The sequence below is a fragment of the Coregonus clupeaformis genome, chromosome 33 (assembly GCF_020615455.1).
Source record: "Coregonus clupeaformis isolate EN_2021a chromosome 33, ASM2061545v1, whole genome shotgun sequence".
Taxonomy (NCBI): domain Eukaryota; kingdom Metazoa; phylum Chordata; class Actinopteri; order Salmoniformes; family Salmonidae; genus Coregonus; species Coregonus clupeaformis.
This window is the reverse complement of record NC_059224.1, coordinates 24,722,953-24,738,612: the sequence shown is the minus strand read 5'-3', so window position 1 is coordinate 24,738,612 and position 15,660 is coordinate 24,722,953. Positions and strand designations below refer to the sequence as shown.

The window sequence follows — 15,660 nt, the reverse complement described above, 5'->3', positions numbered from 1 at the left end:
TAACAAAGTATTGAGAAACTTTTGTTATTGACCAAATACTTATTTTCCACCATAATTTGCAAATACATTCATTAAAAATCCTACAATGTGATTTTCTGTAAAAAAAATCTCATTTTGTCTGTCATAGTTGACGTGTACCTATGATGAAAATTACAGGCCTCTCTCATCTTTTTAAGTGGGAGAACTTGCACAATTGGTGGCTGACTAAATACTTTTTCCCCCCACTGTATAGGTAGGGGTAAAGTGACTAGGCAACAGGGTAGATAATAGACCATCGTAGTAGTAGCAGCAGTAGCAGCAGCAGCAGCATATGTGGAGCAGTAGCGTGTGATGTCAGTATGTGCGTTAGGGTGTAAGTATGTGTGTGCATACTCAGTGCAAAAGTTAGATAAAAAAAGGGTCAATGCATGTAGTCCGGGTAGCCATTTCATTTGCCATTTAGCAGCCTTGTTTAGCAGTCTTATCGCTTGGTGGTAGAAGCTGTTCAGGGTCCTGTTGGTTCCAGACTTGGTGCACTGGTACTGCTTGCCGTGAGGTAGCAGAGCGAACAGACTATGGCTTGGGTGGCTGGAGTCTTTGACAGTTTTTTGGGCCTTCCTCTGACACACACACACACACCACATACTGTCTTATCTAACCTGTTTCCTAGTCATTTTAACCCTTCCTACAGTGCATTCAGAAATTATTTAGTCCCCTTTACTTTTTCCACATTTTGTTACGTTGCAGCCTTATTCGAAAATTGATTAAATACATGTTCCCCTCATCAATCTACACCCAATACCCCATGATGACAAAGCAAAAACAGATTTTTTTTGTGTGCAAATGTAATAAAAATAAACAACTGAAATATTAAATTTACATAAGTATTCAGACTCTTTACTCAGTACTTTATTGAAGCACCTTTGGCAGCGATTACAGCCTACAGTCTTCTTGCGTATGACGCTACAAGCTTGGCACACCTGTATTTGGGGAGTTTCTCCCATTCTTTTCTGCAGATCCTCTCAAGCTCTGTCAAGTTGGATGGGGAGTGTCACCGCACAGATATTTTCAGGTCTCCAGAAATGTTCGATCAGGTTCAAGTCCGGCCTCTGGCTGGTCCACTCAAGGACATTCAGAGACTTGTCCCGAAGCCACACCTGTGTTGTCTTGGCTGTGTGCTTAGGGTTGTTGTCCTGTTGGGAGGTGAACCTTCGCCCCAGTCTGAGGTCCTGAGCGCTCTGCAGCAGGTTTTCATCAAGGATCTCTCTGTACGTTGCTCCGTTCATCCTTCCCTCAATCCTGATTAATCTCCCAGTCCCTGCCGCTGAAAAACATCACCACAGCATGATGCTGCCACCACCATGCTTCACCGTAGGGGTGATGCCACGTTTCTTCCAGACGTGACGCTTTGCATTCAGGTCAAAGAGTTCAATCTTGGTTTCATCTGACCAGAGAATCTTGTTTCTCATGGTCTGAGATTCCTTTCGGTGCCTTTTGGCAAACTCCAAGCGTGCTGTCATGTGCCTTTTTACTGAGGAGTGGCTTCCGTCTGGCCACTCTACCATAAAGGCCTGATTGGTGGAGTGCTGCAGAGATGGTTGTCCTTCTGGAAGGTTCTCCCATCACCACAGAGGAACTCTGGAGCTTGGTCAGAGTGACCATTTGGTTCTTGATCACCTCCCTTACCAAGGCCCTTCTCCCCCGATTGCTCAGTTTGGCCGGGCAGCCAGCTCTAGGAATAGTCTTGGTGGCTCCAAACTTCTTCCATTTAAGAATGATGGAGGTCACTGTGTTCTTGGGGACCTTAAATGCTGCAGAACATTTTTTTTGTACCCTTCCCCAAATCTGCACCTCGACACAATCCTGTCTCGGAGCTCTACGGACAATTCCTTCGATCTCATGGCTTGGTTTTTGCTCTGACATGCACTGTCAACTGTCTGGCCTTATTTACACAGGTGTGTGTGTGCCTTTCCAAATAATGTCCAAACAATTGAATTTAACACAGGTGGTCTCCAAGTTGTAGAAACATCTCAAGGATGATCAATAGAAACTGGATGCACCTGAGCTCAATTTAGAGTCACATAGCAAAGGGTCTGAATACTTAAGACATTTCTGTTTTTTATTTTTAATACATTCTAAAATTCTAAAAACCTGTTTCACTTTGTCATTATGGGGTATTGTGTGTAGATTTGAGTAAAAACATTTATTTAATCAATTTTAGAATAAGGCTGTAACGTAACAAAATGTGGAAAAAGTCAAGGGGTCTAAATACATTCCGAATGAACTGTATATTTATTTAACTACCTCGTTTACCTCCTCCTGCTGTACATCTATTCGGTACTGGTACTCCCTGTTTATAGCCATGTTATTTTTACTCATTATTTGTTATTCACTGTGTAGTTATTCCTTGTGTCACTTAGTTTTTATTTATTTAACTGTATTGAGGAAAGTGGAAGGGGGAAAAAGTAAGGAACTTGTATGTTGGCCTTGCATTAAAGAACATAATTGGTTAAAGAAAACTGATAAATAAAAAAGTATACCAGTTTCATTTAAGGACCAAAAGATTGACAGCCGTCCCATATAGATTGCAAAATAGTTGGGAAGAGATTTTTGACGTACCAATGCCATGGCATAGTGTTTATGAACTGATACACAAAACTTATAATTTTTCAATTTAAATTATTAGATCAAATTCTTGCAACCAATAGAATATTATTTATATGAGGGATACAATCTTCCCAGCTCTGCAGATTTTGCTGCGAAGAGACAGAATCATTAGATCATTTGTTTTGGTCTGTCCATTTGTAGCTTGTTTTTGGACACAGGTCCAGGAATGGCTAAAGGATTGCAATATTTACCTGGAGCTAACCCTGCAGATAGCATTACTGGGTGATCTGAAAAGTCATAGTCAATCGATCAATAATATAATAATACTTTTAGCAAAAATGTTTATTTACAATCTGTAGAAACAATGAGAATAGAAAGGTTCAGAACTTTTGTAAAACATCACAGTACAGTTAAAATATATGGCAAATAGAAATCCAATATGGATGGTGTTAAGAGATAGATGGGTGGTGTTGAATGGAGTTGAAGGATGGGACTAATAACAATTAACAACAACTAATAACAACATAACTAATAATGTAAGCATACTGTGTCCATAATAAGTATATAGGTTATAGGTTGAGAGCTTTTGTGAAAGTGCACAGTTAGAAAGATATGGTATGGCATATAGAAGCAAACCGGATGGACATCATGAAAATGATCGGAGAGGTTGAGGAAGTTCAGGAGTAAAACCAAACAAAATAGAATGATTGTAAAATTGACTGTGTCCATAAAATGTATATAGTATGTATAAGCTGGAAGTCGAGGTCTAAGCGTTGTTGTTCACTAGTTTACTCCAATTAGGGAAGGGGTGGTGGGGTTGGAAGATAATAAAGGGAAATATATATTTTTAAAGGATGTGTGTGTGTGTATATATGTATGTGGGTGTATATACAGTGAGGGGAAAAAAGTATTTGATCCCCTGCTGATTTTGTACGTTTGCCCACTGACAAAGAAATGATCAGTCTATAATTTTAATGGTAGGTTTATTTGAACAGTGAGAGACAGAATAACAACAAAAAAATCCAGAAAAATGCATTTCAAAAATGTAATAAATTGATTAGCATTTTAATGAGGGAAATAAGTATTTGACCCCCTCTCAATCAGAAAGATTTCTGGCTCCCAGGTGTCTTTTATACAGGTAACGAGCTGAGATTAGGAGCACACTCTTAAAGGGAGTGCCCCTAATCTCAGTTTGTTACCTGTATAAAAGACACCTGTCCACAGAAGCAATCAATCAATCAGATTCCAAACTCTCCACCATGGCCAAGACCAAAGAGCTCTCCAAGGATGTCAGGGACAAGATTGTAGACCTACACAAGGCTGGAATGGACTACAAGACCATCGCCAAGCAGCTTGGTGAGAAGGTGACAACAGTTGGTGTGATTTATTCGCAAATGGAAGAAACATAAAATAACTGTCAATCTCCCTCGGCCTGGGGCTCCATGCAAGATCTCACCTCGTGGAATTGCAATGATCATGAGAACGGTGAGGAATCAGCCCAGAACTACATGGGAGGATCTTGTCAATGATCTCAAGGCAGCTGGGACCATAGTCACCAAGAAAACAATTGGTAACACACTACGCCGTGAAGGACTGAAATCCTGCAGCGCCCGCAAGGTCCCCCTGCTCAAGAAAGCACATATACATGCCCGTCTGAAGTTTGCCAATGAACATCTGAATGATTCAGAGGAGAACTGGGTGAAAGTGTTGTGGTCAGATGAGACCAAAATGGAGCTCTTTGGCATAAACTCAACTCGCCGTGTTTGGAGGAGGAGGAATGCTGCCTATGACCCCAAGAACACCATCCCCACCGTCAAATATGGAGGTGGAAACATTATGCTTTGGGGGTGTTTTTCTGCTAAGGGGACAGGACAACTTCACCGCATCAAAGGACGATGGACGGGGTCATGTACCGTCAAATCTTGGGTGAGAACCTCCTTCCCTCAGCCAGGGCATTCAAAATGGGTCGTGGATGGGTATTCCAGCATGACAATGACCCAAAACACACGGCCAAGGCAACAAAGGAGTGGCTCAAGAAGAAGCACATTAAGGTCCTGGAGTGGCCTAGCCAGTCTCCAGACCTTAATCCCATAGAAAATCTGTGGAGGGAGCTGAAGGTTCGAGTTGCCAAACGTCAGCCTCGAAACCTTAATGACTTGGAGAAGATCTGCAAAGAGGAATGGGACAAAATCCATCCTGAGATGTGTGCAAACCTGGTGGCCAACTACAAGAAACGTCTGGCCTCTGTGATTGCCAACAAGGGTTTTGCCACCAAGTACTAAGTCATGTTTTGCAGAGGGGTCAAATACTTATTTCCCTCATTAAAATGCAAATCAATTTATAACATTTTTGACATGCGTTTTTCTGGATTTTTTTTGTTGTTATTCTGTCTCACTGTTCAAATAAACCTACCATTAAAATTATAGACTGATCATGTCTTTGTCAGTGGGCAAACGTACAAAATCAGCAGGGGATCAAATACTTTTTCCCTCACTGTATATATATGTATGTATGTGTGTGGGTGTGTGTGTGTATATACAGTGGGGAGAACAAGTATTTGATACACTGCCGATTTTGCAGGTTTTCCTACTTCCAAAGCATGTAGAGGTCTGTAATTTTTATCATAGGTACACTTCAACTGTGAGAGACGGAATCCAAAAATCCAGAAAATCACATTGTATGATTTTTAAGTAATTAATTTGCATTTTATTGCATGACATAAGTATTTGATACATCAGAAAAGCAGAACTAAATATTTGGTACAGAAACCTTTGTTTGCAATTACAGAGATCATATGTTTCCTGTAGGTCTTGACCAGGTTTGCACACACTGCAGCAGGGATTTTGGCCCACTCCTCCATATAGATCTTCTCCAGATCCTTCAGGTTTCGGGGCTGTCGCTGGGCAATACGGACTTTCAGCTCCCTCCAAAGATTTTCTATTGGGTTCAGGTCTGGAGACTGGCTAGGCCACTCCAGGACCTTGAGATTCTTCTTACGGAGCCACTCCTTAGTTGCCCTGGCTGTGTGTTTCGGGTCGTTGTCATGCTGGAAGACCCAGCCACGACCCATCTTCAATGCTCTTACTGAGGGAAGGAGGTTGTTGGCCAAGATCTCGCAATACATGGCCCCATCCATCCTCCCCTCAATAAGGTGCAGTCGTCCTGTCCCCTTTGCAGAAAAGCATCCCCAAAGAATGATGTTTCCACCTCCATGCTTCACGGTTGGGATGGTGTTCTTGGGGTTGTACTCATCCTTCTTCTTCCTCCAAACACGGCGAGTGGAGTTTAGACCAAAAAGCTATATTTTTGTCTCATCAGACCACATGACCTTCTCCCAATCCTCCTCTGGATCATCCAGATGGTCATTGGCAAACTTCAGACGGGCCTGGACATGCGCTGGCTTGAGCAGGGGACCTTGCGTGCGCTGCAGAATTTTAATCCATGACGGCGTAGTGTGTTACTAATGGTTTTCTTTGAGACTGTGGTCCCAGCTCTCTTCAGGTCATTGACCAGGTCCTGCCGTGTAGTTCTGGGCTGATCCCTCACCTTCCTCATGATCATTGATGCCCCACGAGGTGAGATCTTGCATGGAGCCCCAGACCGAGGGTGATTGACCTTCATCTTGAACTTCTTCCATTTTCTAATAATTGCGCCAACAGTTATTGCCTTCTCACCAAGCTGCTTACCTATTGTCCTGTAGCCCATCCCAGCCTTGTCCAGGTCTACAATTTTATCCCTGATGTCCTTACACAGCTCTCTGGTCTTGGCCATTGTGGAGAGGTTGGAGTCTGTTTGATTGAGTGTGTGGACAGGTGTCTTTTTATACAGGTAACGAGTTCAAACAGGTGCAGTTAATACAGGTAATGAGTAGAGAACAGGAGGGCTTCTTAAAGAAAAACTAACAGGTCTGTGAGAGCCGGAATTCTTACTGGTTGGTAGGTGATCAAATACTTATGTCATGCAATAAAATGCAAATTAATTACTTAAAAATCATACAATGTGATTTTCTGGATTTTTGTTTTAGATTCCGTCTCTCACAGTTGAAGTGTACCTATGATAAAATTACAGACCTCTACATGCTTTGTAAGTAGGAAAACCTGCAAAATCTTGTTTAACACTTCTTTGGTTACCACATGATTCCATATGTGTTATTTCATAGTTGTGATGTCTTCACTATTATTCTACAATGTAAAAATAAAGACAAACCCTTAAATGTGTAGGTATGTCCAAACTTTTGACTGTTAGTGTATATGCATGCACGCACACACACTCCTCTGCTTTAGTCTCTAGGCATGAAGTGTGCGTGTGAAATGAAACAGTTTTTTGATAAATCTAATCTTATCACCCTTATTGAGCGGTTAATGGATGAGTCAGCAGCAGCAGCACCTACTCTACACCTGATTGGGCTTTTTTCTCTTCTAAATGTGCGGTTAGTGTGTCACTTCCTGTTTTCTAGAATCTGGTTGTTGATTACCAGAAGTACCCGTAGTCGCGGTTATAAAAAAGAATACATGTCTGAGACCCTGTTTACTAGCTGCTTGTCTTAAAGGTACAGTACAGACAGGCAGTACAACACACATACATACAGTGTATATACACACAGTGCAAAGAGGAGATACAAAAAAAGGAAAAGGCCTGTGAGGGGAAGTTCTGTTTTCGCCGAAACCACCAGTACAAAGGCCTCAGAAGCTTGCGGTCAACCAAACTGAGAGTCTGTCTCTCTCACACACTTGTCCAACATGCTATCATTACTAGCTCCCCCTAGGGTTAGCGATAGCTCAGTGCTGTTATGGCTCTTCCGACTGGGTTAGGATTGCACTGACAAAGGTTGACGGAGAAGTCTCCTGTCTGATGTGATACATGCAATTGGCTGAAGGGTAACTGTTAAATGGTTTGCTTTCTCTCGCTCTCTTTCAGGAGAGTACATAAAGACCTGGAGACCCAGGTATTTCTTGCTGAAGAGCGACGGTACGTTCATCGGGTACAAGGAGCGACCGCAAGACGTCGACCAACTGGAGACACCGCTCAATAACTTCTCAGTAGCACGTAAGGCGACCCTCTGACACCCCCCCCCCATCAAACGTTTAACACAAAAATTGGGCAGTGTATCTCCACTCAGGTCCTCGAGTACCTCAGAGGTTGCATATTTTTGTTATAGCCCTGCACTACATTCTATGCATACCTGATGGTTCACTTGACCACATGACATATCTTGCTCTCGTTTCCTCTTTCTCTCCCTCTTTTTCCTTATGACCAGCAGAATGTCAGCTGATGAAGACGGAGCGGCCCAAACCCAACACATTCATCATCCGCTGCCTGCAGTGGACCACTGTCATAGAGCGCACCTTCCACGTGGAGAGCCCAGAGGATAGGTAATTTACTCACTCACACACACACACACACACACACACACACACACACACACACACACACACACACACATACGTAGAGTCATCAAACCTCTGGTTCCCTCCATCCTCAGGGAGCAGTGGACAAAGGCCTTCCAGGAAGTGGCTGATGGGCTGCAGAAACAGGAGGAGGAGAGGATGGACTCCTCACCAGACCCCATGGAGATGTACCTCACCAAGCCCAAACTCAAAGTGGTGCGTACACCTAACCCTTTGTGCTCAGCATTTGTGTTGCTGGATTTAAGGATTTAAGATATGAAAAACTAAAGTCAACTCTTTGTTTTTAACACTTTGTCTCCTAGACTATGCACGACTTTGAATACCTCAAACTCTTGGGAAAAGGCACTTTTGGGAAGGTTATCCTGGTGAAGGAAAAAGCAACAGGAAAATACTACGCTATGAAAATCCTCAAGAAAGAAGTGATCGTGGCAAAAGTGAGTAGACGAGTGTGCTTGTTTGTGTGTCTTTGTCTTAGTTCGTGAAGTCTCTGTGTATACTGGTGTTTCCTGTTCTTGGATCAAGCTCATCTCCTTTGTCTTCTCTAGGATGAAGTAGCACAAACGCTCACTGAAAACAGAGTACTGCAGAACTCCAAACACCCCTTCTTAACGGTGAGAGACCATTCCATTGGTGTGCAATAGAAACGCTGTTCCCTCTCTTTACAGTTATACTAATATAAATGGGTAACCTAATTGTGCTGCTTAAACCTCTTCCTTCATCCACTCCATAAAGGGTCTGAAGTACTCCTTCCAGACGCACGACCGCTTGTGTTTCGTCATGGAGTACGCCAATGGAGGAGAGGTGAGCACTGTGTTGCATTTTACCTGGTGTATAGGCCTTATCAGTGAGGTGAAATACTCAGAACATTGCAGATGGACTGTAATGAATAGAGTGGACATGATTCCTTTTCCTACAAGGCAGACAATCGTATAATCGTGAACTTAATACCGTTAAGGTTGGGGGAAATGGGTCGGATTTATGTGACTGTAATTTGAATTAACACAATAACCATCTCTTTCAATCCAGCTGTTCTTCCACCTATCACGAGACCGTGTGTTCTCCGAGGAGAGGGCCCGGTTCTACGGAGCGGAGATCGTGTCGGCGCTGGACTACCTCCACTTGGAGAAGAATGTGGTTTACAGGGACCTGAAGGTGACTTAGGGAGTCGGAAAACGTTTCGCAATGGAAAATAAACATCTGTGTTCTTATTGGACAAGTTCAAGTAGGAACTTCCCTATTCTCGAACTCACCTTGTGAAACCCTCTCTCTCTACTGTAGCTGGAAAACCTGATGCTGGACAAAGACGGCCACGTCAAGATCACAGACTTTGGCCTGTGTAAGGAGGGCATCAAGGACGGGGCCACCATGAAGACCTTCTGTGGGACGCCAGAGTATCTGGCCCCCGAGGTAAACACCTACCCATCAGCCCTGTCCTTCAACTGATAGAAAGCTATCATCAGTTAATCAGAAACACTACCATAGATATAGGGATGAGGTTAGAAAGCCCTTCCGGAGGAGCTACTACCCACCTGTACATGACGCTCATGTACTACCTCCCCTTTCCAACACACAGGTGCTGGAGGACAATGACTATGGTCGTGCTGTGGACTGGTGGGGTCTGGGTGTGGTCATGTATGAGATGATGTGCGGTCGGTTGCCCTTCTACAACCAGGACCATGAGAAGCTGTTTGAGCTGATCCTGATGGAGGAGATCCGCTTTCCTAGAACCCTGGGCCCCGAGGGAAAGTCCCTGCTCTCTGGCCTGCTCAAGAAGGACCCCAGGCAGAGGTAAGGTATGTGTGTGTGTGCACACTGACTTTGTATGCGTGTGTTCCTCTCTTTAGGTTAGGTGGAGGGCCTGATGACGCCAAGGAGATAATGCAGCACTGACTTTGTATGCGTGTGTTCCTCTCTTTAGGTTAGGTGGAGGGCCTGATGACGCCAAGGAGATAATGCAGCACAAGTTCTTCGCTGGGATCGAGTGGCAAGATGTGTACGGGAAGAAGGTATCATATCCTAAGCGTTCTATTTGTTGTCATTGTTCTCATGGTGATGGAAAGTGTTATGACAGGCAGGTGCCCACTCATGACTCCTCCCCTTTCCTCTCAGCTTGTCCCGCCCTTCAAGCCCCAGGTCACCTCGGAAACGGACACCCGCTATTTTGACGTGGAGTTCACCGGGCAAACCATCACAATCACGCCTCCAGGACAAGGTACCCTCCCAACTCCACAAAACGTTGCTTAAAGAGTTTAGGGATTTATAGCACAATGACTCCCCTTAGTAGGCTTAGTAGCTTTCATACTACTAGATAAACCACATTTTGACTTTATTGTTTTGTTGTTTTTGCTTTGAAAGATTAATGTCATTTTTTTATGAATTGTTCTAACTCTCTCTCTCGCCCTCTTTCCTTCCCAGATGATGGCATGGAGTCTTTTGATAGCGACAGGAGACCCCACTTCCCCCAGTTCTCCTACTCTGCCAGTGGGACAGCCTGAACCTAAACCTAGATCCCCTCTCCTCACTCTCTAATGGACCATACCCCTTTCACCCTGACCCCACACACACCCCAATTTCTGACCAGAACACATCCTCACAGGCCATCTGACCTCTTTTCACCTTGGATCTTTTTCTGTAATTGTTGGGGCACATCTCAATTGTCTGGCGTGGCTTCTTATCCTGGTCTCCTCTTCAGATGGACAAGGAGAGAAAGGCCACTTTAGACTATTGAGAGTCAACCTTGGTGTCACCAGTGTTTCAAATACTGTACTTGTGTTGCTTAGAGGGGAGGTTTCTGTTGCCTGACAAAAGCAACACACTTGGACACAGTGGTGACCGGCCAACCTAATTGTTCATGGCAGCATGATATTCCTGTCAATGATAGGTATGCAGCTAGCCTCAAAAGAGAAGCACATTCATAAGCATTCTCTGAAAACTAGCTTTTTAAACGGTACACTATATATTTCTCCAAATGGTTGTCTTTATATTTTGATGGAGCAAAGGGAAACATCAGAGCGTGATCTTTTAGAAATAGTCCTTCTTCCCATCTCCAGCTACTAGCCACCACTGCCATTGTGCTCTCAAAGACTCCCAGGTTTTACACGTTTGCGAGAGGTAACACTAAAGCTCCACACCTGGGTTGTGTTCAGTAGGGCACAACGAAGCAACACGTTTTGAAATAGAAAATGTGTTCTTATTGAACAAGTTCCCGTAGCACCTCATGTTTGCCTTCTACCATTTTGTGCCTTCTGAACAACCCTGCCGTCTCTCACCTCTCAAATGTTGACCCTCCCCAACACACACACTTAGTAGGAGTGAGTGCTATAGAACTGAAATGGAGTCTCTGGAATGAGCTGTTATTCTACTTTTCTTCAGTGTTAGTGCCTCACCACCTTGCCTAAGTTTTCCTTAGTTCGTGACTACAGTACGATGTATCGACAAAACAGTTGGCTCTACTGGATCACACGATCAGTGACGTGGTGAAGCACAGTGTGTGGATCATAAAGGACATTTTTGATGGGTGTATTGGCTACATTTATGATTTGTGAAATAGGATGTTTTCATGAGAAATCATGTGAATAGCAATCTTGTGATTCCTGTACAACTCCATGGGGAAAAATTGCTGCTGCAACCACAGTAGGGAAAATAGGTATTTTTCCTGAGACATTTTATGTTGTATGGTGAAATGACTAGATGTATATACTTGTTTTTCTAGAAAGGTCACTATCTATTTACCCAGTGAACAAATGTTGAGTTGGTCCTTGGTTTATATTTCTCTATCAAAGCTGTAGACATGTACTTCAAAGTACATTGACATGAGAAGTAATAGAACTCACTTTTTATATCTAGCGGAAAACCATGCTAGCTAAATAAATAAACTTGTAGAAAACAGAGATGCCTTTTTCTACCAGCATGCCATTGAATGCGCACACATGCATGACTTAAACGGAAGAGTCTGAAGTTCACCTGCCTGTGTAGATTTTTTAACTATTTACCAACCAAGCCGTTTCTCCACAAATATTGTCTATGATTGAGAACACGTCACAGTCCGGACAATGTATAACAAAACTCTTATCAATGATCCAGTTCTGGAAAATATTCTGAAGACTGTTAGCTTGGTGGAGAGTTTGTGCAATAACACAGTGCCGTGGTGAGGGGAAAGGAGGGGCAGACATAATTGTCACTGGCATCCTCGTGAGGGTAGATGAGAGGGGAGGGCAGCAATGCTGAAACAAAAGAAATGGTTTGAAATGAATGTCTGTCTTAGCTAGAACTGTGACCAAAGTCTTGTTTAGTTTGTGAGAGATTTACAACCTCACCCTCTGCTTTGTTTTGTTTTGCCCTGACCCTTAACCTTATCGGAGTAGCACCGAAAGGCATGCTCATGTACTGATTCGAACCTTGTGTACAAAATTAATTGTGTGAATGTTCTGTTCTGCCAACAAAATGACCTTTTTGTTGTTATTTCTCAACAGGTAGCCTATTCTGTGATTTGTTTGTGTACATTTTCTTTTTCTATTGTTTTGCGATCCTTTCCAGTTATTGGGTGTTTTCTCCCCAATGCTTTTAGCAACACCTCAGTGAGGTAACTGTTACAGTACCCTATAGACAGACTGCTACTGTACATAGACAGTTACTGTTGCAGGTGAAACAAACCAGACAGGCTGTGACTGACCACCATCAAGGAAGGATGACCGTTAATTTTGTGTGTGTGTGTGTGTGTGTGTGTGTGTGTACACAAGATTGTGCGGACATGTCTGTGAGGGCAGCAATTCAATGTGTCTCAATGGTCCTAATTGAATCCAAGTGAGGATATCTACATTTTACTTTAAAATGATTGATTGATCAAGAGGATAATTGACTTAGTGTCCTGATCCCCCAGATTCTAGGTTTGTCAAGTGTTAAGGCCTTAGTTTAGTCTGAATATAAATTATTTCTAGAGGAAATGGTTCAGAATTTTCACTGAACAATACAATTGATAATTAATGGTAAAGAGATTGTAAATTTGTAAACGTATATTTAATTTTGTCCCATTCCAGTTTCGTATATTTTTTATATTTGCTTTTTAATTTTATTGTTTTTTAAATCATTGACCTAATTGTTGCTTATCGACCAGTCCTCCCCTGATGATTCACAATGTCAGTTGGAGGGGGGAGGGGGTAAGAATGTTAAAACAATTTATATTTAAGTTATTTCATTCCCTTTGATGTCCCCTTGGCAGATGAGAAACTGAACAATTGAATGCACCAGCTTTTGTGAACAAATAACATTTTCCCTCACTGTATGGGAATAAATGTGATATTTTACATTGGGATTCAGAAATAAAGATTTTTTTGAGACAAAATATTATGATTTTTGATTCTTTCAATTAACTCAAAGCTCCCCACTTGTATAAAGACTATCAAGGAGCCTACAAATATTGTCCAGCACATAATTTGCCGGCCCATCCTCTGGATATCTGTATTGGGCTGACAATGGAGGCCCAGAGCCAAGTGCAGATGGCCCAGCCCAGGATAGGGAGCAGATGTCCAGGGAGACAGACTCCAGTATGCTGGGGTCCAGCTGTCAGCCAAGCTGGGTGCTGGAGCTCAATGTGGACGGAGCAACACATTAGACAATTGCTGAATTCTCAATTGACCCCTAGCCCCTATCCTCTAAAAAGTCCTATAGATCTGAAGGACATTTTGCATTACATTTGAGATGTTATTTCTTCAGCTAGTTCCTCAAGGAAACTGTTTCAGCAAAGCCATATGGCATGCATAGTGCGCCATCGTCTGGCTCAAAAGGCTATGCAGTCTATCATTGTAAGTCCCGTGTAGCTCAGTTGGTAGAGCATGGCGCTTGCAACGCTAGGGTTGTGGGTTCGTTTCCCACGGGGGACCAGTATGAAAAAATTTATGCACTCACTAACTGTAAGTCGCTCTGGATAAGAGCGTCTGCTAAATTACTAAAATGTAAATGTATTTAGTCAATGGTGAAGGTTGCACTCACTATATGCAGTTATTCCTGATAAACATAGGCCTATCTTGGATAAAGCTAAATTATACAATGATCACAACATCAAAAAAGCACACATGAAAGGTTACACATTAGACTGTTGGCACAGGAAGCCAAATGAAGCATCTAAAATCATACACGACATCAGTTTTACGGGAGATTGAAATCATCATTTATAACTCACCATGAACAGAAATTACACCAACTAGAAAATGACATTTACTGATGTAAATGTGGTGTGCTTGCTAGTCTTTAAGTACTTATGGTTGTAAAAGGGTTTTCATAGGCTATGTGTTATAGTGACCTATTTTGGGGTGGTTTGTAGGTATGGAGTTATTATAGTGGGCTAGTATAGTAAGCAAGAGTGAGTACTATATCATCATACGCCATATGTGTTTTTAAGCTCTCAAAATGTTTGTTTGAACTTTCTCAAAGTTCTTCTGTAGTGATTTCAGTTTAGAATGTTGAAGCCTGCATTCTGCTATTAAAATTAAAGGGGATACAGCAAGTTTTATAGATTATGAAGTAGGAGAAGTTGAGTCAGTCTGCACATGTCAATGTGTTTGTAGCTGAAATGGATCAAGAGCAGTGGTGAATCCAAATTTGGCCTTTAAAGTCCATGGAGCTTTTATGCAAATGTAAAACGGTTATAGTTCAAAAAGTACAAATAGCATCAGCAATCCTTTGGCAAGCAATCTAAGTTGAGTCAGTCTGTACATTGGTTTGATGTTTGTAGCTTTAACGTTTCAAGTGGTGAATTCAAATACTTCTCATTCAAGCCTATGGAGCTTTTATGCAGATTTAAAACAATTCTAGTTCAAAAAGTATAAATGGTAAAGCTGTATACAAGCACACTATTCCAGACTGGTCTGCACGTTTTAGATTTTGAATGACATTTCTAGCTTAAACGGAATGGCATTTTCTAGTTTACTCCCTGAAATGCATTGGGATTTATGCAAATATGGTTGTAGTGTGAAAACGTAAAAAAAGTAATATCATCAAAACGTTTTTTTTTTTTTTCAAGCAACCTGACAAGTGGCAGTCTGCAGGCAGTAATGTTGTTTGGATGTTGGTAGTTCTTACGGTTTTGGCTCTAGAGGTTCCAGCGGAATAATAATAAGTATGAACAGTTTCTAAAATTATGATTTGCTTTCAGCAACCACAATTAATAGCCTACTGTAGGCTACTACATAAATAAATGCGCATGGATTTACAGGCCATCCAAAAGCGCGTGGTAAAGACATGTAGCCTAGTTTAACCTGATCAGTCTGGATGGGATGAGAAGGCATAGTCTATTGGCCTACGTGCAGTAAATATCCGTAATAATAACACATGTGCAACATTTAAAATCATATCGGCATCTCCAAATTTGCTGTTAGCCTACACTACAATATTAATGTATTATAAAGAAAACAAAAAGACGTGACATCACATAAAGGTGACCAATGTCCCTCAATGAATTATTTTTTAAATTATATTTTCAATATTCAATGCTATTTTCACAGGAATCCTCAACAAATATTCGTTGGACATCGCTTGATAATATTTATTTGGGATAGACATAGCTATATTCCTGCATTTGGTCTACATTACAGCAGGTGCACCACCTGAAAAAGCAGCGTTTGATATTCGCCTCTGGTGGTGTTGCGTCAACAACTTACCGAGTGCTTGG

The 15,660-nt window shown here is 42.2% G+C and overlaps 1 protein-coding gene across 2 annotated transcripts in view; it reads left to right on the top strand.

Moving 5' to 3' along the window:
* LOC121548848 (RAC-alpha serine/threonine-protein kinase-like) overlaps window positions 1-13,319 on the top strand; it is a 63,067-nt gene extending 49,748 nt beyond the window's left edge. Inside the window, exons 3-14 of one of the 2 annotated variants that reach the window (XM_045210230.1) lie at window positions 7,504-7,632; window positions 7,847-7,958; window positions 8,069-8,189; window positions 8,297-8,428; window positions 8,540-8,605; window positions 8,727-8,795; window positions 9,021-9,146; window positions 9,273-9,401; window positions 9,568-9,782; window positions 9,913-10,000; window positions 10,104-10,206; window positions 10,410-13,319. In XM_045210230.1, the coding sequence (XP_045066165.1) occupies window positions 7,504-7,632; window positions 7,847-7,958; window positions 8,069-8,189; window positions 8,297-8,428; window positions 8,540-8,605; window positions 8,727-8,795; window positions 9,021-9,146; window positions 9,273-9,401; window positions 9,568-9,782; window positions 9,913-10,000; window positions 10,104-10,206; window positions 10,410-10,489 (1,370 nt within the window). In that variant the 3' untranslated portion in view covers window positions 10,490-13,319. Of the gene's footprint in view, window positions 1-7,503; window positions 7,633-7,843; window positions 7,959-8,068; window positions 8,190-8,296; window positions 8,429-8,539; window positions 8,606-8,726; window positions 8,796-9,020; window positions 9,147-9,272; window positions 9,402-9,567; window positions 9,783-9,912; window positions 10,001-10,103; window positions 10,207-10,409 lie in introns of both variants that reach the window. The other variant, XM_045210229.1, reaches the window with a different exon arrangement.
* The last annotated feature ends 2,341 nt before the right edge of the window (window positions 13,320-15,660 follow it).